General features: G+C 43.3%; 1 protein-coding gene across 1 annotated transcript in view; it reads left to right on the top strand.

Moving 5' to 3' along the window:
* Positions 1-23,108, top strand: part of iglon5 (IgLON family member 5) — a 373,448-nt gene that overhangs the window by 296,667 nt on the left and 53,673 nt on the right. Inside the window, exon 2 of the mRNA XM_079561958.1 lies at positions 8,710-8,788. Coding sequence (XP_079418084.1) covers positions 8,710-8,788 — 79 coding nt within the window. The remainder of the gene's footprint in view (positions 1-8,709; positions 8,789-23,108) is intronic.

Genomic DNA, 23,108 nt, shown 5'->3' with positions numbered 1-23,108 from the left:
TCCGCATCACGTCCAGTGTTTCTTTTCGTCACCAGCCAATTCAATACGTTCACGTTTACGCACATTTTTACACAAATGGTCCTGTTTATGAGATACTATACACCCAACCGTCAAAGAGAGTAAATCTTAATATAGACCTGTATCAGCTCGACTGTGGTCTCCGTGCTGGTAATGTAATCCGATCAGACAGCTGGTGGGTGACAGTTTGGTGACATTCTGTGGGACTACTGCGCAATTACTGACTCCCTGTGATACCAAATATAGCGTCAGAATCTCATTTCAAACCTGGCGTAGTGGGCAGAGTTGCCAATTATTCGCTAGACTTCCCTTCTTTTCCTTTCCTCTTTTCTGTATTTGTTTTTGGAATACATTGGGTGAGCATGCGGGGGGTTGTATGTTCTATTCTTTTCCCTAGATTCAAGACATTTCCTGCAGATAAACACAACTAACATAAACATGGCCACAAATATGCATCCATTAGCCTGATCATATTTATATTCTCTGTGGGAATGAATTTGTTCTGCTTTGGTTGCTTTTGGTTGTAGTCTTCGTTTGTCGTCCATTTAAATGCACTAGAAGGAGTTTAAAAATGTTATAATTATGTATTTTCTACCTCCTACATGCTCCAGCATGGTCCTAATGTGTAAAATAAACCCAGACCTAAGTCATTTGCTGCTAAAGTTGTCATGCACAAGCTTAATATAGAAACTGCAGTAACGCGTAAGACCTGAGGTGGCAGTAGCGAGTATAAAAATAACCAACTTCTAGTCCCTGTAATGTTAATTAAAGATGGTGTAGCGCGTAGTATATTTTTAGAGTTAAATATGACTACTAGGGCGGGGACAAAATATTGGATCACAAAACTTTTTGCTGCAAAACACTTTATCAGGTATCACAATACTTACTTGTGTTTGGAGAAGAAGAAGATCTTTATTTATATAGCGCCTTTCACAGACATATAGTCACAAAGCGCTTTACATGAGACAATTGTACATTCATTCCACACTCGGTGGTGGTAAACTACGTTTGTAGCTTCAGTTTCCCCTGGGGGAGACTGTCAGAAGCGCTTTCACGACTACTCACATCTGCGCCAACGGACCCTCTGACCACCACCATACATTCACTCACACACATCATTCATCCTGGCCTATTGTGCATGTTTTTTTAGTGGTAGGGGAAACCGGAGTACCCGGAGGAAACCTACGCAGACACGGGGAGAACATGCAAACTCCACACAGGTGGGAATCGAACCCGGACCTTCTAGCTGTGAAGCGAGAGCACTAACCGCTGCGCTACCGTGCCGCCCAGAATCATGATTATCATGCATTCTTATTTTCCCAGTAACAATTACACGGTGCCATTTTTAGAATTCATTATTTATTCATTATTAGATAGAATAATAGATAATAATCTAGTAATAAATACAAAGATTTATTTGGGGCTTTAGATCTTATTTTGACTATTATTTGAAAGCTCAGTAAATAAGTATCCCTCCGCTCCACAACAGTCTTTCACCATGGGAAGAGCAGACAAATGAAATACAACTTATTCTCCAGTAATGAATGTGAAGTTCTCCATAACGTCTTGCAGTCTCTAACCTATGTTTCAGTCCCCACAGCCCCGTCGTCCAGCCCAGGCTCTGGTCACTGGGGCCCAGGGCAGAGCCGATAGGGCAGCGCCGATAGGGCAGAGCCGATAGGGCAGAGCCGATAGGGCAGAGCCGATAGGGCAGCGCCGATAGGGCAGTGCTGGATGAGTGGACGGTGGCATGGGTGTGCCTGTCAAAGACCGCTGCTGTTGTTGAGGATCACATGTTCATCCATGTTCCTGACGCTGCAGATATGAGGCATGAAAGCACAGGCTGCTGATGCTGTTCAGTGTTTGTCCTCTTTGTTTGGGTCCTGATGGCATAGACTGTGAAAAACATGGACATAAAATTGCTATTAGCTGCTGAAGTCTTATAAGGAATTGGGGACGGCTCCAGAGGTTCCTGACTGCAATGGGCTTTCCATTAAAACCTTTTAACCTTTAACTTTAAGTCATTATAGAACACAGGCTTGTCATTCTTACCTCCTCTTGTTTGTCTCAACACGCACTACAACATCCTACTTTTATTTCTTTCATTGTTGTCATTTTGCCCTATTTATTATAAAGCTGGCTCCAAAAACCCAGCCAAATTGCTAGCATGAACCAGCCTGATGGTCCGATGTTCGGGAAGTGTATGGTCATCATGTCAGTGTAGTCTAGTGTATCCCAGGTTTAAGACTAGGAATTACACATCAATAAATCCTTATGGGGAACAAAAGATAATACAATGAGGAGGGAAATCAATGTCTATACGCTCTACTTTAAGTGCAGCAGCTTCAAAGCAACATTGGATCAGTGCTTTACCAACTGATGAATTAGTCATCTCTGAGAGAGGCCAAATGAGGTTTTCATGAAAGCAAATAATGACTTCTTGAATTGGTTCTGAGACGTTTGTATTGTAAATTAATGGTCCGTGACATGGCCTCCCTTCAAAACAATTACTTTTCGCTCAAGTTAGCAGTTCTCAACCAGCCCCGCATTAGTATTTCTAAATCACTTCACTCCAGCCGTTGGGGCGCGTGTATTTTAAATCACCTATTTGATTCAACATTGTTATGCACCTTGAAATTAGCCCTGAAATACATCATAAATAATTCAATAAATCATTAATTGTGACCCACTTTTGGAATCCCACCTATTGATAATCAGAGGTTTAATGAGCTCGCTAACGTGTGCTCATTTCACTATTATTACCTTTTTGATTACACATTCTCTTTTAATGTAACCTAATTTTCCTTTGTCAGCCTTTATCAGCGTTCCAGAATTCACCAATAACTCCATACCGTAAACAAATGGCCAAGAAGGCTGAAACCCAAACGTTAGAGTTTCATACATTTTGGCATATGCTGGTAGACATGATCAGGTTTCATAGCTTTTTCATTACAACAAAATTTCCACAACGGGAGCATGCCATTGCCAGCAGCAACTAGTCAAGGCTGGGTCAGAAACTACATTTTGAATGCACAACTTGTAATGATCAGATCACTTTATGTGAGCTGTTTATATGAATGTAAAATAGCCTGTCTCAATGATAGTGTTGACAAGCTAGTGATCCTTGTTAAATGTTTTTCCACTAGTTTATTAATAGATATAATAAACCTGCAACATCAACACAAGAAAAGATCAGACATTGTTATTATTGACTCACAATGGAGAAAGTCTCTTGGTATCGGTTAATATGACAGATACTCAAACCTCCGGTATCGGTATCGGAAGCAAAAAATCTGGATTGGTGCATCTGTAGTTGTTAGAAATGTCCCTCTGCACACCCATGTAGTTATTCCATTAAAGAGCACCAGTGTCCAACTAGAATAGGCATTCACAACATTAACAATGTCTAGACTCTATTTCTGATTACTTTAATGTTCTCCTCATTGAAAAAAGCAGTGCTGCCTACTGCGTAGGTTTCCTCCGGGTACTCCGGTTTCCCCTACCACTAAAAACATGCACAATAGGCCAGGATGAATGATGTGTGTGAGTGAATGTATGGTGGGGGTCAGAGGGTCCGTGTGTAGTCGCGAAAGCGCTTCTGTCAGTCTCCCCCAGGGGAAACTGAAGCTACAAACGTAGTTTACTACCACCGAGTATGGAGTGAATGTACAACTGTCTCATGTAAAGCGCTTTGTGACCATGTCTCTGAAAGGCGCTATATGAATAAAGATCTTCTTCTTCTTCTTCTTCTTCTTCTTCTTCTTCTTGTTTTCAAAAATTAGGACATTTTAAGTGATCCGAAACTTTTGAGCGATAGTTTCTTTTTTGTGAACAATCCTCTATATTTACATCCCGAGTCACCGTCCTCCTCCTTTGAGCTTTTGCGACACAAAAACAACAGAGAGCGACCTCTGCTTTGACTACTTGCATTATGGAACCTATCGTCAATTGGAAAAATGACCTCCTGACACAAAGAAAATGACTATAATTTCCTCCTGGTACATTGCTGTATTCACCTGCACACGTTGTTCACGATTCAATCATTCGCCGCACGTGCAGAAGTCCTTCGACCATAAATGTGCCTCGCTACGTACAGAGCGCCGTTCCGCCTCATCGAGCTCCCGCACAAACGTGGAATGACGACAGCGCCTCCCGAGCAGCAGGTCTGCGAGCGCTGATGGAAATAATTGCAGCATTTGTGATTAATATAGGTCCAGTGCTATAGCTTTCTCTTCATCTCCTGGCTGCGGCCTTGCCCGTAAACACTGTGGGTATTTAAATATTGTAGTGTACAGTGGGGCAAAAAGGTATTTGGCCAAAATTCAATAGAATGTCTATGTGAAACTGACCAAATACTTTTTTCCCCCACTGTATATATATATATATATATATATGGAGGACAGTATCGGAGTCTGCTGGCGCTACTGTTGCTGGCTTCATTTCACGCTCCGGCAGTTCTCGTGGATCCTCTTCCCCCGGCTCATTATCGCCGCCGTTCATTGAAGGTGCATGTCTCCAGAATGCAGCCAAACCCAGCCTCTCTTCGAGTGCAGGGTTATAGTGCGCAAAGAGTAGGACTACAGTTTGTCTTTTATTATATCTTCATTTATTTATGTGGATAGATTATGTGACGAATGAAACATGACTGCGACCTCTCACACTCGACCAGAGCCGGTGCTGGCCCTTCTGGAGCCCTAGGCAAAAATCCACATGGGGGCCCTACAGTACGCATCCCATGGTTATTCGACGAAGAGCAAATCCCTTTGCGGTAAAAAACGGTTCCACTGTGCAGTAGAGCATGGAAGAAGGGGGACATAATGACCTCAATTCAGGCCCTGCCCCTCTGTGTGAGAACCACTAACCACTAAGCCACTGTGAGACTAGGATTTAGGATGACTACTAGTCTATTTCCCAACTTTTTAAAATGGTAAATGGCAAATGGTCCCATTCTCTCACCTCTGGTCCCTGACCCACAGTTTGGGAACCGCTGATTTAAAACTAACTGAAACCTGCATCTGACGGTTATTTCTGTCTGACCTCTGGGAATTAGCCTGTGTAGCCCAATTCGTTTTAGACTGTGCTCATTCAGAGAACCAGAGTTACTGTAAGTAACTGCGCGCATGAGAACCGTGTGGATTCAACTCGTCTTTGGGACAAATTGGCCACGGACAGTGTAACAACACCGTAGTTTGACTGAGATGCGGGGCCCTTGCGGCTGCGGGGGCCCTACGCAACTTGCATAGTTTGCCTATAGGAAAAACCGGCTCTGCACTCGACTAGCATCAGTATTCAAGTATTTTCACCAGGCTCATAGGATGTGTTCACATGACATCACTTTAATCTAATCTAGCCTATCCATTAAACTTGGTGAAGGTTAAAATTCTATTGCGGTGGGCTATTGTAACCGTTTAAATGCTGAATTTTTGACTTAGAATATGGCCAATATCTACAGTGGAGACGAGTGCAGGCTGTTACAATGCTCATGGCTTGCGACGTGACATCTAAAAGTCTCACAAGACAAGATAAGAGGCATACAAAGCACTAGTTGACATGCGCTGGAGTAAATGCACCTGAGTTTGCCCACTTGTGCCTCCCCGGGTGGGTTTGCGCCTCCTTATACGGCGAGATGCATCTTTGTGAGCGTAAAAAAACACCCTGCAATCAAATGCAAGAGACAAGCCGGTGACTCAACGCAAAAAAGCCTCCCCGCAATTATATGTTGTCGCATTTAAAGCCAGACGCCTCTCCCACTCACAATAGCCGCGATGATAAAATAATTACTTCTTGCCTCTGCCCAGTGTTAAAAGCAGACAAGGCCGAGTGAAATTGCATTCATTTCAAAAGACAAGTTTCCAAAACCTTGAAAGAAGCGCTCGGGAAGGCAACTCCTCGGACTAATTTCATTACTGTCACTGTGCAAAACGGAGCGCATTTCTCTAAATGTGCCAACCCCGTGCACTTGTGTTTTTTCTGTGCCGCCGGTTCCTTTCATTTTATCACAATGAGCCTTAATTTAATGTGCTTGTTTAATTTTATGTCACTTTTTAATTAGTTTGTGGACTTTGAATTGCCTTGTTAAAAAACGGCCTGTATAAATAGCCTCGCCCAAGGACTGTTTATTATTAATGCCGAGGCTCTGAAGTGTGCGCTGCCCAATCTAACAATACAGAGGTCCCGCCGGCGCCTCAAACAAAAGGGAAATTCTCAATTCTAATACAAAGTAATGAAGTATTGTTCTAAGGGCGAAGACATGTCCTCATTCATGTTGTTAGATATTCAAACGCAAACAGTTGCGGCTCGCAAAATGGCAGCTATTTTCGTTTGAATATCCATTAATATTGATAAGGACACGTCTTAGCCTTAAACAAATCCTTCATTACTTTGAAATGAAGCCAAACATCAAAATACAGTAAAACATGAAACCAGATTGGACATGTTTTGCACCTTAAAGGAACAGGGCACCGTTTTTCCATACTGTGATATGTTCTACGATACGATATACTTTATTAATCCCGAAGGAAATTCAGTTCATCAGCTGCACAATCAAGTCACACATACAATACACATGCATGTTCTTGCCTGAGCTTAGACGAGTTTATACTAGGGGTGTTGAAAAATATCGATCTGCCGATATATCGCGCGATTCTCGTAGCGATCCAAAACGCGGCCGTATCGATATTTAAACATCTATTTTGGGGGAAATATTCCTTGCAGCGTCTCGCTTTGGTCCTGCACTTTTACTCCTGCCCGCTAGATGGCAGCCACTTGAGTAACACTAGAATCTAGTGCGAGTTAGAGAAACACAGGAAGAGTTATACCGTTGAAGAGAAAGAGCTATGAGACTTTTGGCCCCACTTTGGCTTTTATAGACTTTTATTCAAAGACACAGACCTGGATTATTACGAGAGCCTCCAGCTTTGTGCAGATGTTGCGGAGTTGGTCACCGCTGCGTTCGGAGAGGATTTAGCTTCGTAGCATGGATATATCTTCATAGCATTTTATTACGGAATAAAACGAAGCTGGGGGAAAACTAAATACAGCAGGCTCATGTTAAACTTGTGTCTCGCCACTGCACAACTTCGACACAAGTTTAACATGAGCTGTTGTATTTAGTTTCCCCTCGGCTTCGTTTGTGTAGCACTGCTAGCGCCATAGTCACGGTCATGCCCGTCATTACGTCCCTGATCTGCGAGTGACACCCGCTGTGGAGTAGATCAGGTTTTAAATACCCCGTCTGAGTAGTGGATGAAACAGAATTGTGTCCGTTTCACCCATAACTGTTATTACTGATCACTAAGGACTCCCAACTGTAGAAATATTTAAAAATGTGCATCCCCAGTTCAGTTGGTTTCATTACTAGGTTTCCAAGAGTCCAGATGGTAGAGCGGGTCGTCTCGTGATCGGAAGGTCGGAGGTTTGAATCCCACCTCCTGAAAGTGTACACTGTCGTTTGGTGTCCTTGGGCAAGACACTTCACCTACATTGCCCCCAGTGTCTGCGTACATTGGTGTATGAATGAGAGTATGAATGGGTGAGTGGATCCTTGCTGTAAAGTGCTTAATGTAGATGGAAAAGCGCTATATAAGTAGAGACCATTTACCATTTACCATAGATTGATACAAATCTAATGAAGGTGGACTAGTTTACTGAATAGATGTTTCCAAAGTAGTAAAAAATAATCGCAATAATCGTCAAATACTTCAATATCGGGATATATATATGTATCATGTCGTATCGGGACCCATGTATCGGGATACGTATCGTATCGCCTGAGACAAGGCGATACACACCCCTAGTTTATAAGTGTCTGTCTGGTCTTTGTGCCCGTGGAAGAGCGTGGTCGTTTTCACTTCCCCCCGTTTGGAGCTATAGGAATATCCTGGGAGAGGCCAAATGCTAACAACATCTTTGGTCGTTTTGCGTGACTGAGGACACGCACAAAAACCAGACAGGTACGCATCAACTCGTCTAAGCTCAGGCAAGAACATATATCAGTATGTAAAAATGGTGGCCTGTTCCTCTAAGTTATTCTAAATGTGAGTTATGTTTTACAGAAGGGGGTCCCGAGTTGTTGGTTGAGTTGTTTTTGGGGGTTGCAGCGTGAAAACAGGGTACCACGCGCTCTGACCTGTTGCTGATTTGATTTGTGGGCGCTCTGTGATTCGGCTGTGGAAAAAAAAAAATCCTGAGGGCTCAGAGAAAGGATGTTCTTTCCATAGATCGCTTTGTAAAAAGAAACTGCTGGTGTTCGGGCAACACGGCAGAAGTGTAAGTCAGTGCAATGTACCAGAACTTTGATCACATTCTGTATAAAGATCCAGCGTCGCTTTTGTCAGCAAGGTTTTGTACTGACGATGGGAGAGTGTGACCTCTACGTAGAGCCTTCTCCAGCACATGCCAAAGATTCTCAATCAGGTCGTCAGCTGATTCTTTGGGCGCAAAGTGTTTCTGAACCTTGACACATCACTTTTATCTCATAATAAAGCTTGAAAAGCTCATCCATTGAGTCAGGTGAAGCGGTGTGTTAGAGGTATTCTGAATAAGAGACAAGTTCAGGGAGCCGCTTGCTGTTTACTCTCAACTCTGACCTCCACTCACGGTTTGAAAATGGGAAAAATCGTGCTCTCGAACGTCAACAAAATCTTTTGTAGCAGTCGTCCTAAACCCTCGTCTGTCTCTGTTGTGTTGCAGAGTCCATCGTGTCGGGGGCAGAGTTCACGCACATGCCAGACAACATCACAGTGCTGGAGGGAGACAGCGTCACTCTTAGGTAAGTCTCAAGAATTACTTACTTTGTATTTCAGGGTTTGTTTGTTTTGTTCTTAAAGCCAAAGCTGTGTCGGGCATGGTTCACAAATGCCCGACACAGTAGTACTATTTCTTTATTTCACTCTAAAACAAAATGACCTGCCGTAGGAATATGAAAACATTGATACGAGTTAAAACAAAATACCTACCACATACTTATTCAGTCTACAGCACTCAAACATCACCAGATATAAGTCTTTAGTCCTAGTCACTACCAAACACACCAAACACATCCTTCTTCGCCGGTGTGTATTCTATCCTCCTCTGTACTTCTGTGTCTTTTTTGTGTCTTTCTCATTTCAAACCAAACCAAAGATGCTATTTTTGTTCGGCTGCGCGCCTGTCCTCCCCCCCTGTCTCCTCCATTAGTCTTCCACATTGTCATGCGGCTAACTGAGTAATCATACCTGTCAGGTGCCACTGAGTCACCCCCACGGCACAGTAATTACCTCCTGGTTTAGACTGGGACGTCGCATTAGCCACGATCCGAATGACGGGGGATCCACATCAGCCTGTATAGATATTTGTCAGCGGTATGGGATGCTGCGTGGCATTGTTAGACGTGGTTAAAAGCATTGGTGAGCTCTTACAGTAGCAGATAGTAGGGCTGAAACAACTAAAGGGCATTTTAGTTGCCTTTTGTCACTATGGTAACAATTTTAACCAGTGTTAAGTGTGACAATGAGATAATAGCCCATTAATGTGAATAACTTTAGGATCCAATAGCCCAATAACTGTTTAACTTAAGTTATTATTCAGCAGCAGCATGTTTAATGGCATGTTGGTTCCACCAGGGCTGCTCTTTGTCACCAGCCTTTTTCTTGACATTTATGGATCGAATTTTCATGACCATAGGGACAAGCAGTCGAAATGAGTTTTCTATGCAGGGTGGCTGTGCGCCCCTTTAGAGAGAGGGTGAGGGACTAGGAACCCGGGAGGAGCTTGGAGTAGAGTCAAAAGGAGCCAGCAGAGGTGGCTAGGGCATCTGTTTCGGATGCCTCCTGGTCGCCTCTCTAGGGAGTTGTTTCAGGCATGTCCTATTGGGACAAGGCCTCGTGAAAGACCCAGGACACGCTGTAGGGACTACGTCTCTAAGCTGTAGTGGGAACACCTTGGGATCCCCCCAGAACAGTTGGAAGAAGTGTGCGTAGAGAGGGAGGTCTTGGAATCTCTGATCAGACTGCTGCCTCTGTGACCCGGCCCCAGATAAAGCAGAACAAAATGGCTGGAGGGTAAGGAGTGGTCTGATATTTAATCTTATTGCCAACCTATCTAAAGTTGCTCCTATGAGATGTCTCACTCACCTTTGCCTGTTATATCTCTGTTTACGTCTATTTCCTACTTTTTAATCAAAAAGTACAATCTGAAATGAGCGGAAAAGACATGGGTGCAGTGTATCTGCCCGAGAGATGTTAAAACTAATTGCAATGGAAATTTTGAGCTGTTATTGTAAACAACAGGATAAATAAGAACACGGCTCTGAAATGTCAACATGCCATCCGTGAGAGCAGAAGAAGAAGAAGTGCATACCGCGAATGCAAGTGCTGGAACGAAGTGCATACTAATCAGAGGCAGATCAAACAGCAGCTGTAATTTGCATTAATGAAAAATACATTGGTTGGTCTTACACAGTATGCAAATGAATCCAGTGCCAACATTTGAAAGAGGTTGTTTCAACTGCATTCAGTCAATATGCGAGGTCTGTGGGCTCAGTATTGACTGATGCGTACAGCGACTCTATAATGTCACCTATTTTTAGTTGGCCTGTTTGATGTGGTTGGAAATTCACACATTCTCTCCAAGTTATTACGGTAAATAATACTGCTGCTCTCGCCTACATGGGACGTGCTGTCAATTTCAAGTCCAAGGCAAATCTTTATTGCTTTAATTTTTTCCATAGGAGATGTTTAGTTTGGACAAAAGGGTCAGCAGCAAATGAGAGAGACCGACATGAAGTCACAAGAGATACTTTCAAAAGGCTATAACCAATTCTTGTAAATTATCTCAATTTCCTTGCCACTTAACAAACCTGGGGCTGTGCTTCGACCAACTTATGCATCTTTGAGTAGTCTTTGAATCTTCTACTACTCGTAGCACCGCGGCAGCAGCTCCCAAAGAGCTCCTCCTGAGGTCCAACATATCCATGAAATGCTTTCCTCACCACTCGGTCTCTTTGAGCTTAATCCTTTAACTGCAAAGTAAAAACACTTTTGTCAACATGTTTGTCTTTCTTTTTTCTCTCTTTTGTAAGATAGTGGGAAAAGACCAAATACCTGCAAAAAGCATAAAAGAGGCACATGTCATATCCAAGACAACTGATTCATGTGGCTCCGACATGTCAGAGATTCACTTTCTGCCAGTCCATGAAGAGACTTGAACACAATTTATTCTCTGAGCGACAGGAAGCCAGTGCAGAGACCTGAGCACTGGACTAATGTGGTCGTATTTTAAGGATTTTTGTTGTTGTTTTTGTTTTCTAGTATTTGAGCAACAGCATTTGGAATACAAAGCGGCTGCTTCAGGTCTGTTAGCAAACTGTTACAATACGTTTATTCAGTGATGATGTCATCACTCCACTTCCGGGTCCAACAGAGCTCTAGCCTGATTCACTATAATGGGATTAGCTGATTTTAGCCTGCTGTAGAGCCGACTTACAAGGCTCTTTTAAAACATCTGATCGCAAAGAAATATTACATTTACTCTGGATTTTCTTTAGTAAGTCTTTTCTGACATTAACATTGACATTATTTTTATCCATACATAATGAATGCTTATTTTAAAGGATCTGCATCATGCTATTTTAGCCATTCCAAAGTAAAGTATAGGCATTTATATGATATATTGTACCTCTAGCACACTCATTTTTGTGATAAATATAAGTATTTTCTGGAGGTATTTTTCAAACCCAGAAGACAAAGCGCTTGGATTCAGTTAACTCCGCCCCCTCTCTCTGCTTAAGCAACTTTTGCAGTAGTAGAAATATAAATACCACAGCAAGAACGTGAAGTTACTTCACCATGCAGTTACAAGCAGTTGACATCTGCAACACAGCTTCATAAATGGTTAACACGTGTTTGGATTGACTCACCGCTCTGGTCCATCTGGTGTTTACATTATGGGCTCATGACTCATGTTGGTTATAAAAGTTAATCCACTTTGATTCTGACGAAGGTTCACCAAACATCCATCAAGGGACAGTCACAGAAAAACACTATTTTGGCTGATAGTCGCCGAGTCCCAGAAAGAAATTCCAACTTCTGCTGAACAGAGTCCTGTCCTCGAAGCCAAACGCGCTTTTCTCCGTGACATTAGCATTAGGTAAGAGAAAAGACAAGGTGTCCAGAGTAGGTTAGAAAGAGCTCCTTCTTCACAACTTTCGGTGCAAACATGACATCAGTTCAGACGCTCAAGGGGTGCGTTTGTTTTTTCCGCGGGAGAAGCGCTGACACCTCAGGCACGTCCTTTAAAAAAAAAATTAAACATATTTCTTTCTTATGACGATGCAGCATACACTCCTTAACCTCACCTGCCTTTACGTGTTGTCTTCAGTTCGACTTTATCCAAATCTAAAAGCTTCTTGACCTGAGAGCAGCAGTGTCATGCCTCATTTGAAAGAAAACTGATTGCAACTTTCTTGTCGCGTTGTTGGGCAGTTTTGTCACATTTAGGAAGCGTTTTTGTCTCTTTTTATGCCGCGTTTTTGTTGTGTTTTTGCAGGATTTTTTTGGTCACTATTCTGTCGCTGTTTTTGCCAAGTTTTTGTCACTTTTTCGCTTTCTTTTTGTTGCTTTTCTGGCACGTTTTGGTCGCTCTTTAGTTGCTGCTTTGTTGTTGTCTTGTCACCTTGTCAGAGCTTCTGCCGCCCACAGGCAACAGTGCACGCGGTACAAGGACAAACAAAATGCCCGGCCCAATCAAAACATACATCTTTGATAAGTTCTGTTATGGCGAGCTGCGTTTACACCGTTTATACCTAACAAAATAAAACTGACTGTGAATAGCCTCTCGCGGCAAACTTTCGAAATACCAGTTAAGGTCCGCTACCACAATGTTACGGGCGAGTGCAAATTGCTCGCCGCTCCTCCACTTTATTGTGGTAAACACTGAGATTGCGTATTTGCATGTAAATGAGCTCGGGCAAACACACCTTGAGGTTCCCAAAATGTACTTGTGGAAATGCAATGAATATAAAAAAAAATTGAAATATTACCAGAGAGACCGCGCCAATGGCATGTAAATCTACTAAATCCATATTGCATTGACCATCTCTTGCGAGCACCGGCAGCCGACGTAAACAAACTCCCCTTAGTCATTCCCTTTCATTCCCTTAAAGTAGCATTTCTCCTACTTAAAAAAAAAAAAAAATCCTTTGTGTTGAAGCCAGGGCGCCGCGCTGCCAATATTTGTTTACAGCGAGCGCCAAAGTTGTAAATTAAAAAGCCCGATCCATAATGTCATCAGGAGTGTGGCCCGCAGCTGTTCCGTCGATGCGCCCAAACACAGGAATCCATAGCAGTTATTTGGGCGGGATCACTAAACGGGATGTGCGCTCGGGCTAAAATCCATCCTCCCGCTGAAGAATGTCTCTATTGTTTGACTATAAATAACAAAGCAGGTGCTTGGCTGCGGCGTCACGGGCCCTTTTGCATGAGCGGGGAAGAGGCAGCGGAGGTGGACAAGTGTGTAGTGTGTAATTAGTGATGCTGTGTCAAGTTGTCTGGGTAGTTAGTACTCTTATCCTACACAGCGTCTGAATTGGCCTTTTTTTGTGTTGTTGCTTAACAGAGAAAGTGCGTCATGTGTGAAAGCAAATTGCAAAGTGCTGGACATTAGTTGTTCATCAAAAGTGCAAGGGATGAATAAAGAATCAAACTGTGCCGAACTGTGGGAAGAGGATCTTATTTGTAGAGTGAGGCGGCCAATACTGAGACGGGTAATGGTAATCAGTCTCCTCTGATCCTCTGAAACAGTGCAGCGCCTCGTGAGTGTGTCCCTGTTTCAGAGCATGGTGTCCTGCACTGGTCAGCTCCTCCACCTCCTTCCTCCTGCGCAGCTCCCTCCGCACCACAGCAGTCTTTCACCATCTTCTGGGAAGAGCTTAGCAGCTCATCTGTTTTATTCTCCAGTGAACCTTCTGTAGGCAGAACACTAGTAGGGATGAGCTGTGAGTCTTGCCCGGATACCTCCTCGTTTTTTTGTCCCTTTTTGCTTCCTTTATCGCCTCTAGTGACGCCACTACTGTGCTGCAGGTGTGGGAGGGCTCTTGGTGCCTCTTCATAGTTTCAGAAGAAGAATCTGTAGGTCGCAAAAGTCTTTAGCTCAGGGGTGTCAACCATATGGTTTCATGCGACCTTCTCTGCCCTGTAGAGCATTCATTCCAGAGTATGTAGGAAAAAAAGTAAGTCTCTAGCCCATTCCTGTGCAGAGTTATGAATTTTTAAAGAATAACCAGAATGCTCATTCGAGCCACGAGGGGGCATTACATTTAAAAAAAAAAAAAAGGAAAGAGTTCCACACGTGTCCAGCAGAGGGCACTGACACAATAAGAGCTATGAGCAACACATTATATACCGTAAATTCTCTAATACTGGCCTGTATTCCATTAGCGGCCGGGTCTCTAACAGTGGCCGGGTTTGCGGCTGGCGGAGGCAAATTAAAGCCGGTCTCTAAAACAGGCCGGGGCTTTTATTAGAAACTTTAGTGGTAGAAATATTCCCCATGTTAGGAATTTGTCTCATGCTCGTGTAAATGATAACTCACGTGCAGGAAGTAAACAAACGGGAACCCGGGCTGATGGGGACACTGCGGAGGAGCTGATCCGAGCGTAACTTTGACACAAATTTAGCCACTTTTCAAACCTCCTGCGAAGATATTTGGAAACAGGGTGAGCAACAAATGCTGTGTGACCCTCCAGGGTTTTAATAAAGTCACCATTGCGTCTTCAAAGCACGTCCAGCTGCTCCGTGTGCAGGTCAGTCCCACGCCTCAAAATAACTCCTCCGATCAGCGCGAGCGTCTCGTCTTCTCTCGGGTCAGTCTCATGATCGATCACAAACACAAACGCTCCGTCTAAACTCGCCTTTACACAAGATAACAACAAATAATCTGGTCCGCGATAAAAACGAAACAGAAACCTGCAGTGACATTGATGTCAATGTTCCGCTAACAGCAACGAAACATTTCCTGTTGTCCCGACAAAATAAAAAGCGTCAATGTTCCAGCCGCTGGGAGAGTGTTTGAAATGTTCATTAATAAATGAACCTAATATTTAAGGTTTTCCTGGTCGTCCATTTTGCTCAAATAGAAATAAAGGCCTGTCTCTAATTGTGGCCTGGTTCCAATAAAGGCCTGGTCCTAGATGCCCTTGAGTAAATAAAGGCCCGGGCCTATATTAGAGCATTTACGGTAGCTACGTGGTAAATGGACAGTCTGCCCCAGGGCGGCTGTGGCTTCAATAACAGCTTACAACCCCCAAGTGTGGAGTATCAGAATAATGACTACAATGTAGCACTTTGAGGAACTTGTGACACAGGCTTGTAAAGTGCACTACAAGTGTAAGCCGTTATTAATGAAGCTACAGTCAAGTTTTAGCTTTGACCAAATCACAGCTTTTTATTATTCATTCATTGGAAAAAAAATATTATTATAATTATTATATGTGGCCCGCGACCCGCCGTGGGAGCTGAATTTCGGCCCACAAACCAAAATGAGTTTGACACCCCTGCTTTAGCTCATAAGCTAGCTGTTTGTCTACTTTTAAAAAGCTGCTTTCTTCAGGACCATTATGGACTCTCTGCAGTGAGAAAATCCACAAACCACGGCAAAGACGTACAAAAGCATCCAGTAAAACAATGCGGAACACAGAAACCACAAATGCAGTTCGCAGAAAAAAAAATGCTAAAAAAACACAGCTGTACCAAGAGAGGGGGAGGGTGCTGCTTGTTTACACGTCGCCGTGACCAAATAAGGCATTTTACCGATGAAAAATGGCTCAAATTGTGTATATTTTTAGCGAAAATCCAAACATCTAAATAATGGATAGAGCCTGGAAGGTTTGGAGTCTGTGGAAGCTACTAAAGTGGAGATGATGTTGCAAGACTTAAAGGCAAACCCAATCCTCAGCCGTATTTTTTATATGAAAACATAAAATGCCAGAAAACTTGCAATACGTTTTTCTCTCATATTTATATCAGTAATGATCAGCAAAAGTTCTCGCCTTAACTTAGTGAAGAATCTCGCCTTGAATCGGACAAAACAAGTCGACGTAGCAGATTATCGGATCTGATTTAAAACAAACAAGAACCACAGTTGTGCCACCCTGTTAACTTCCAATACTGTTACATCACTTTTCTTTCATTAAACAAATAAAAAGAGTTGTGTTTATTCCCAAAGACACTTCACCGTCCCCAGCGCCTTCATTCTCCCTCAGATCTGCAGACGAAAATGCTGTAATCAAATGCTTGCTCAGTCGCACTGGGCAGCAAACAGATGCAAAGAGCTTCATAAATAACTCCATTGTAGTGCAGAATCACTTATACCCGAGTGGCACATAGGCGCTCGGCTCGCTCACAATGCCGCGTTGTTGTCTTTGATGCAGTCCATTAAGAATAAATACATTTTGATGCTATTATCGTCCGCGTCTCCTCTGGGCTCGTGTAGCGGCAAACAGCCTCCCCGTATACCACCCTCGGAAAGGAAAAAAAGAAAAAAAAAGAAGCGATTCATTAAAAAAAAACAAAAAAAAAATAGATTAATAGCGCATTTGTACACAGATAATGATTTTACGGTGGGATTTCTTAATGCAAACTCCGCCGGCGGCCACAGATGTGATCCTAATCGGGTAATGAAACGCTTCTTTCTGTGCGGTGTCTTGTTTAAAAAGCGTGGCAGTGTGTGTGTGTGTGTGTGTGTGTGTGTGTGTTCTCTTTCTCGGTTCCTCTTACCCTGGAGTCCATACCTTTGATTAATCATGCCATATTTAGTTAAACACAATGACCTCTCCTAGGAAAGCAAAGGAAGGACATCTAGTGGTCAACACCGAAATAGATTTTTGCGCTGACCAAGTTCGGATGATTTGAGGTAGGTTTGGAGGCTTTCACAGTTATGGGAAAACGTCTGATTGTAGAGTTTTTGAGTTCAGCAGCACGAGCAGCAAACGGCAGAAAACAGGAACATGAACTGCGTAAATAACACAAGAATCACATGCTTTTGAGAACATGTGTGTATGGACCGAAAACTACTGGCTTTAAAGTGATAGTCTGTAAGTTTAAGTATTGCACAAATGTAATAGATTGTGTATAACTGACCGTCTGGGTCTGAAGTTTGAGGTAACGTTAGTATTAGCACTAGCTATAAACTCTTTTTGCATCGCATCAGTAACAAGCTTGTTTTGTACTATGTTGACTTGCAATGTCCCTGTCAAATAAATCGATAAATAAAATCAATTAAATATTATTAAATAACAATATTTTTCTCTAAAGTCCCTCCCTTTGCTGATTTCAGCAACTAGTCAGAATCTGCGGGATAACAATTTGACCAATGAGACGAGCTTTTCCTGTGAACCGGCCTGTCAGGTCCAATCAGGAGAGAAGGGGGAGGAGCTTGATTGATTACTTTTAAAAATTCTGTTCCTGCGCTACTCATTTTCCGAACTAGGAAGGTCTTCACTTTTAAATTTCACTCTATGTCTCCTTACTTTGCAAACTTACAGATTATCACTTTAAAAGAATAGTTCACAGTTCTTCCATACTGAGATATGTTCTTACCTGAGCTTAGACGAGTTGATACGTACCTGTCTGGTCTTTGTGCCCGTGGAAGAGCGCGGTCGCTTCCAACTTCACCCGCGTTTGGAGCCATAGGAAGACATTGGGAGAGGCCAAATTCTAACAACATCTTTGGTCGTTTTGCGTGACTGAGGGCACCCACAAAGACCAGACAGGTACGCATCAACTCGTCTAAGCTCGGGCAAGAACATATCTCAGTATGGGAAAAACGGTGGCCTGTTCCTTTAACAATCAAGAAACAACCAGACTACTTGTGAATGACGTTTGCTCGTCAATATTTAATTAGGGCGTCTTCGGCTTTAGCGAGCCGTATTTCAGTCATTCCGCGGTCGGGGAAGCACTGTCTCTTATACTAGTTATACTAGAGCTGCAACGAATGATTATTTTTTATCACATAAAGCTAAAGTGGCATCGCTTGAGGACATGTTGATGGAGTAAATTTAAAGTGAGTGTTTGTTGGAGGCTCTTGGCGCTAATTCTGCTTCTGATTGGTTGAGACACAGGCGGATATTTATGAAACTTTCAATGTACAAAACACTACAGACCCCAACTTTAAAAATAAAGCTGGTAGTAGTTGTCGACTATTTCAATAATCGATTAGCTGTCGATTAATCGATTTCTTGTTTCAGCTCTAAGTTATACCACTCTGGTGCAGAGAAAGAGGGAGAGGGAGAAAGAGAGCACATGCAGCCGCTCGTCTGAGGGGAGTCACGGTCAGGTCCGAAGTTCAGATCCAAGGTTCGGATCCGGACGGGTTGGCGTGTGGGTCCGGATCCGAACCGAGGTCCACCATTAAGTAACCCCGGGTGTGGAGGTTCAGATGTGTTTACAAAGAGCCACATGAGAAACCTGAATTGTGTTGAGGGTCATAATAACTTGGGACTTCATTCTATCGAACTGAATTGTATATTTTGAATAACTGGTAATAATCTAAATATATCTAGTCATATCAGGTCTAAACCAGGCCTAATCATGTAACCTAATCTATGACTAAACCAGGTCTAGAGCAGGACTAAACCAAATCGGAGCCAAATGCAGCTCTGAGAAAGAACTATTAAAGACTACACAGTGGCTCACAGGCTACATCTGTGAGGCACTGTGCTCCAAGTCCAGGCTTTATGAAAAAAAAAAAAAAAACTCTACGGTAGGAGAAGGAGAAGACGCGCTAATGTTATTCTTCCATCTGCTCCTTTCTGATCCTGGAACTGTATAAAACATTGGAAGTGTGAACTGTATTTGGCTCATACAACTACACATTTTAATCAAAGGATTGAAAAAGAAATGAATGAATGTGTGCATCGCCATGTATTCAGGCCTAGTCCACACATAGCAGGGCGTTTATACTGTAAATCCGCCCTCCGCGAGTCCACACAGCCTCGTTTTTTTAAAAACCAGCATCCACACTTAACCGCGTATATGCCTTGTCAGCATTAAATGTTCAAGTCTCTCTCATCACAAGTTTCTGCACAGCACGTTCATTATTTTCTATGCAGCTGTATAAACTGTGGTTCCAAATGCGCCGTTATAGCTTTACAGACCTGCCGAACAATTGCGAGACCACATAGGCTATACAAACAAAACGCATTTCTTCCGTCAGATTAACAGTACAGCGTGCAAGCAACTTCCTTGACCAAACTGACCAGCGATCACATGACAGTAGACTGACCTGGCACGTAATGACTCCAACGATGGCAGCAGCGAGGACGTTCGTCTCACCGTTTCCTCCGGGATGACGACTTCATCCTAAAGTCAGAAACCCTCCTGTCTGGTGTAAAATTGTTGTTCCATCTGAGCGCAAGTGGGGGTGCATTTCTCGGCAGCCATGTTGTTTTCAGCGTAACACCTGTCTGCACCAAATCCGCTGTTACCGTCTTCGAGGAACATGTCGGATGTGGGACGGCTATTTGCCGTAAAATAACTGTAAAGTGCTCCTCCTGTATTTTTTGTTATTGGAAGCCCCGGACCAGATTCATTTGCTTGACGGACCGGATCTAGCCCACGGGCCTTGGTTTGCCCACCTCTGGTCTAGTGTTTAGAGCTCCAGCATGTTCTGTCCTCAGCCCAGGGGCGGACTGGCCATATGTCCATTCTGGAAGAGCACAGAAGGGCCACTGGCTCTAGGGCCACCGGTCCCAGTCCCTCAACTGAGCTTTACCCAAATCTAAAAGCTAAAAAAGAAAAGCATCAAAATAGCGAGAAAAAGAGGATGAAAAGTCAACCAAAACATGAGAAAAACACGGACAAAAAAACTACAAAAACGTGAGGAAAACACAAACAAATGATAGAAAAAATAATGAAAAAAAAATTGTAGGTCTTAGCTTTCAAATGAGGCGTTACATTGTTGATCTCCAGTCGAGATGCTTTTAGATTTGGGTAAAGCCCAGTATAAAAAAAAACATTAATCTAAAAGGAATTCCGTGGAGTATGATGTACCACAAGGTTCAATTTTGGGACCATTATTATTTATTATTTATATTAATGATTTTGCTTCTGTTTCTACGACCACCTTTCTCGTTCCTTTTGCTGATGATACCAGTCAGAAAAATAATAATGAAAAGCCAAACTGGGGAAAATGCACTCGTTATTGTTAGGACGGCTGGTAAGAGGTTAAAATATGTATTTGTGGGAGTGTCACATCTGAGACCATGGTTCTCCACCGGAAAAAGGTGGCTTCCCCTCTACAGGTCGGTGGGGAGTCTTTGCCTCAAGTGGAGGAGTTCAAGTATCTCGGGGTCTTGTTCACGAGTGAGGGACGGATGGAGCGTGAGATCGACAGACGGATCGGTGCGGCGTCAGCAGTGATGCGGTCGCTGTATCGGTCTGTCGTGGTGAAGAGGGAGCTGAGTCGGGGGCAAAGCTCTCGATTTACCGATCGATCTACGTTCCCACTCTCACCTATGGTCATGAGATTTGGGTAATGACCGAAAGGACAAGATCGCGAATACAAGCGGCCGAAATGAGTTTCCTTCGCAGGGTGGCTGGGCGCACCCTCTGAGATCGGGTGAGGAGCTCAGTTACCCGGGAGGAGCTCGGAGTAGAGTCGCTGCTCCTTCACGTACAAACTATCACTTTAAAAGAATAGTTCACAGTTCTTCCATACAGAGATATGTTCTTACCTGAGCTTAGACGAGTTGGTACGTACCTGTCTGGTCTTTGTGCCCCTGGAAGAGCGTGGTAGCTTCCAACATCACCCCCGTTTGGAGCCATAGGGAGACATTGGGAGAGGCCAAATTCTAACAACACCTTTGGTCATTTTGCGTGACTGAGGGCACTCACAAAGACCAGACAGGTACGCATCAACTCGTCTAAGCTCAGGCAAGAACATATCTCAGTATGGAAAAACGGTGGCCTGTTCCTTTAACAATCAAGAAACAACCAGACTACTTGTGGATGACGTTTGCTCGTCAATATTTAACTAGGGCGTCTTCGGCTTTAGCGAGCCGTATTTCAGTCGTTCCGCGGTCGGGGAAGCACTGTCTCTTTCTGTTCAGCTTGGCTGGAGTTATACTAGAGCTGCAACTAACGATTATTTTTATCACATAACGCTAAAGTGGCATCGCTTGAGGACATGTTGATGGAGTAAATTTAAAGTGAGTGTTTGTTGGAGGCTCTTGGCGCTAATTCTGCTTCTGATTGGTTGAGACACAGGCGGATATTTATGAAACTTTCAATGTACAAAACACTACAGACCCCAGCTTTAAAAATAAAGCTGGTCGTAGTTGTCGACTATTTCAATAATCGATTAGCTGTCGATTAATCGATTTCTTGTTTCAGCTCTAAGTTATACCGCTCTGGTGCAGAGAAAGAGGGAGAGGGAGAAAGAGAGCACATGCAGCCGCTCGTCTGAGGGGAGTCACGGTCAGGTCCGAAGTTCAGATCCAAGGTTCGGATCCGGACGGGTTGGCGTGTGGGTCCGGATCCGAACCGAGGTCCACCATTAAGTAACCCCGGGTGTGGAGGTTCAGATGTGTTTACAAAGAGCCACATGAGAAACCTGAATTGTGTTGAGGGTCATAATAACTTGGGTCATATCAGGTCTAAACCAGGCCTAATCATGTAACCTAATCTATGACTAAACCAGGTCTAGAGCAGGACTAAACCAAATCGGAGCCAAATGCAGCTCTGAGAAAGAACTATTAAAGACTACACAGTGGCTCACAGGCTACAACTGTGAGGCACTGTGCTCCAAGTCCAGGCTTTATGAAAAAAACAAAAAACTCTGCGGTAGGAGAAGGAGAAGACGCGCTAATGTTATTTTTCCATCTGCTCCTTTCTGATCCTGGAACTGTATAAAACATTGGAAGTGTGAACTGTATTTGGCTCATACAACTACACATTTTAATGAAAGGATTGAAAAAGAAATGAATGAATGTGTGCATCGTCATGTATTCAGGCATAGTCCACACGTAACAGGGTGTTTATAAATCCGCCCTCCGCGAGTCCACACAGCCTCGTTCTTTTAAAAACCAGCATCCACACTTAACCGCGTATATGCCTTGTCAGCATTAAATGTTCAAGTCTCTCTCATCACAAGTTTCTGCACAGCACGTTCATTATTTTCTATGCAGCTGTATAAACTGTGGTCCCAAATGCGCCGTTATAGCTTTACAGACCTGCCTAACAATTGCGAGACCACATAGGCTATACTTTGACAAACAAACCGCATTTCTTCCGTCAGATTAACAGTACAGCGTGCAAGCAACTTCCTTGACCAGACTGACCAGTGATCACATGACAGTAGACTGACCTGGCACGTAATGACTCCAACGACGGCAGCAGCGAGGACGTTCGTCTCACCGTTTCCTCCGGGAAGGACGACTTCATCCTAAAGTCAGAAACCCTCCTGTGTCTGGTGTAATATTGTTGTTCCATCTGAGCGCGGTAAGAGGGGGTGCATTTCCTCCGCAGCCATGTTGTTTTCAGCGTAACACCTGTCTGATCCAAATCCGCTGTTACCGTCTTCGAGGAACATGTCAGATGTGGGACGGTTATTTTCCGTAAAATATCTAACTGTAAAGTGCTCCTCCTATATTTTTTGTTATTGGAAGCCCCTGTGGGAAATTGATGATTTTTAGATAATGTTATATTTTGTAATGCTATTAAATGTTTTTTTATGAGTTTAATCTATGTGCTTTAAGTTTCAGTTGAAACCAATCTTTTCACACGCACATCGCTGTAACAATACCCCATTTCTTGCTCTTGCATTCTTTTGCTCAAACTTATGGAGACGTCCAGGTGCCCTCACCAACTCCAAATAAGGCATAAGGAAGACACTTGTAGTGGAAAACTACTGAGAGAAAAGCTTGATGACCTTGGCCTGAGCTCAACTCATTTCCTATCTCTTCGTGAACGTCACATTTTTTCTGATATATATTTGTAAGAGCGCAGTTACATGGTGCCGGTTCCTGGGACGCCCCGCTCGAGCACCGTGTGTATATTGTTCGGGACTTTAGCATTCAGATAACCTGTGTTTAGAAATTGTAATTGTAATAGGGAATA

Source organism: Gobius niger (genome assembly GCF_951799975.1).
Source record: "Gobius niger genome assembly, chromosome: 8".
Classification (NCBI taxonomy): Eukaryota; Metazoa; Chordata; class Actinopteri; order Gobiiformes; family Gobiidae; genus Gobius; species Gobius niger.
The sequence above is the reverse complement of the archived record's forward strand: the minus strand, read 5'-3'. Positions and strand labels throughout refer to the sequence as shown.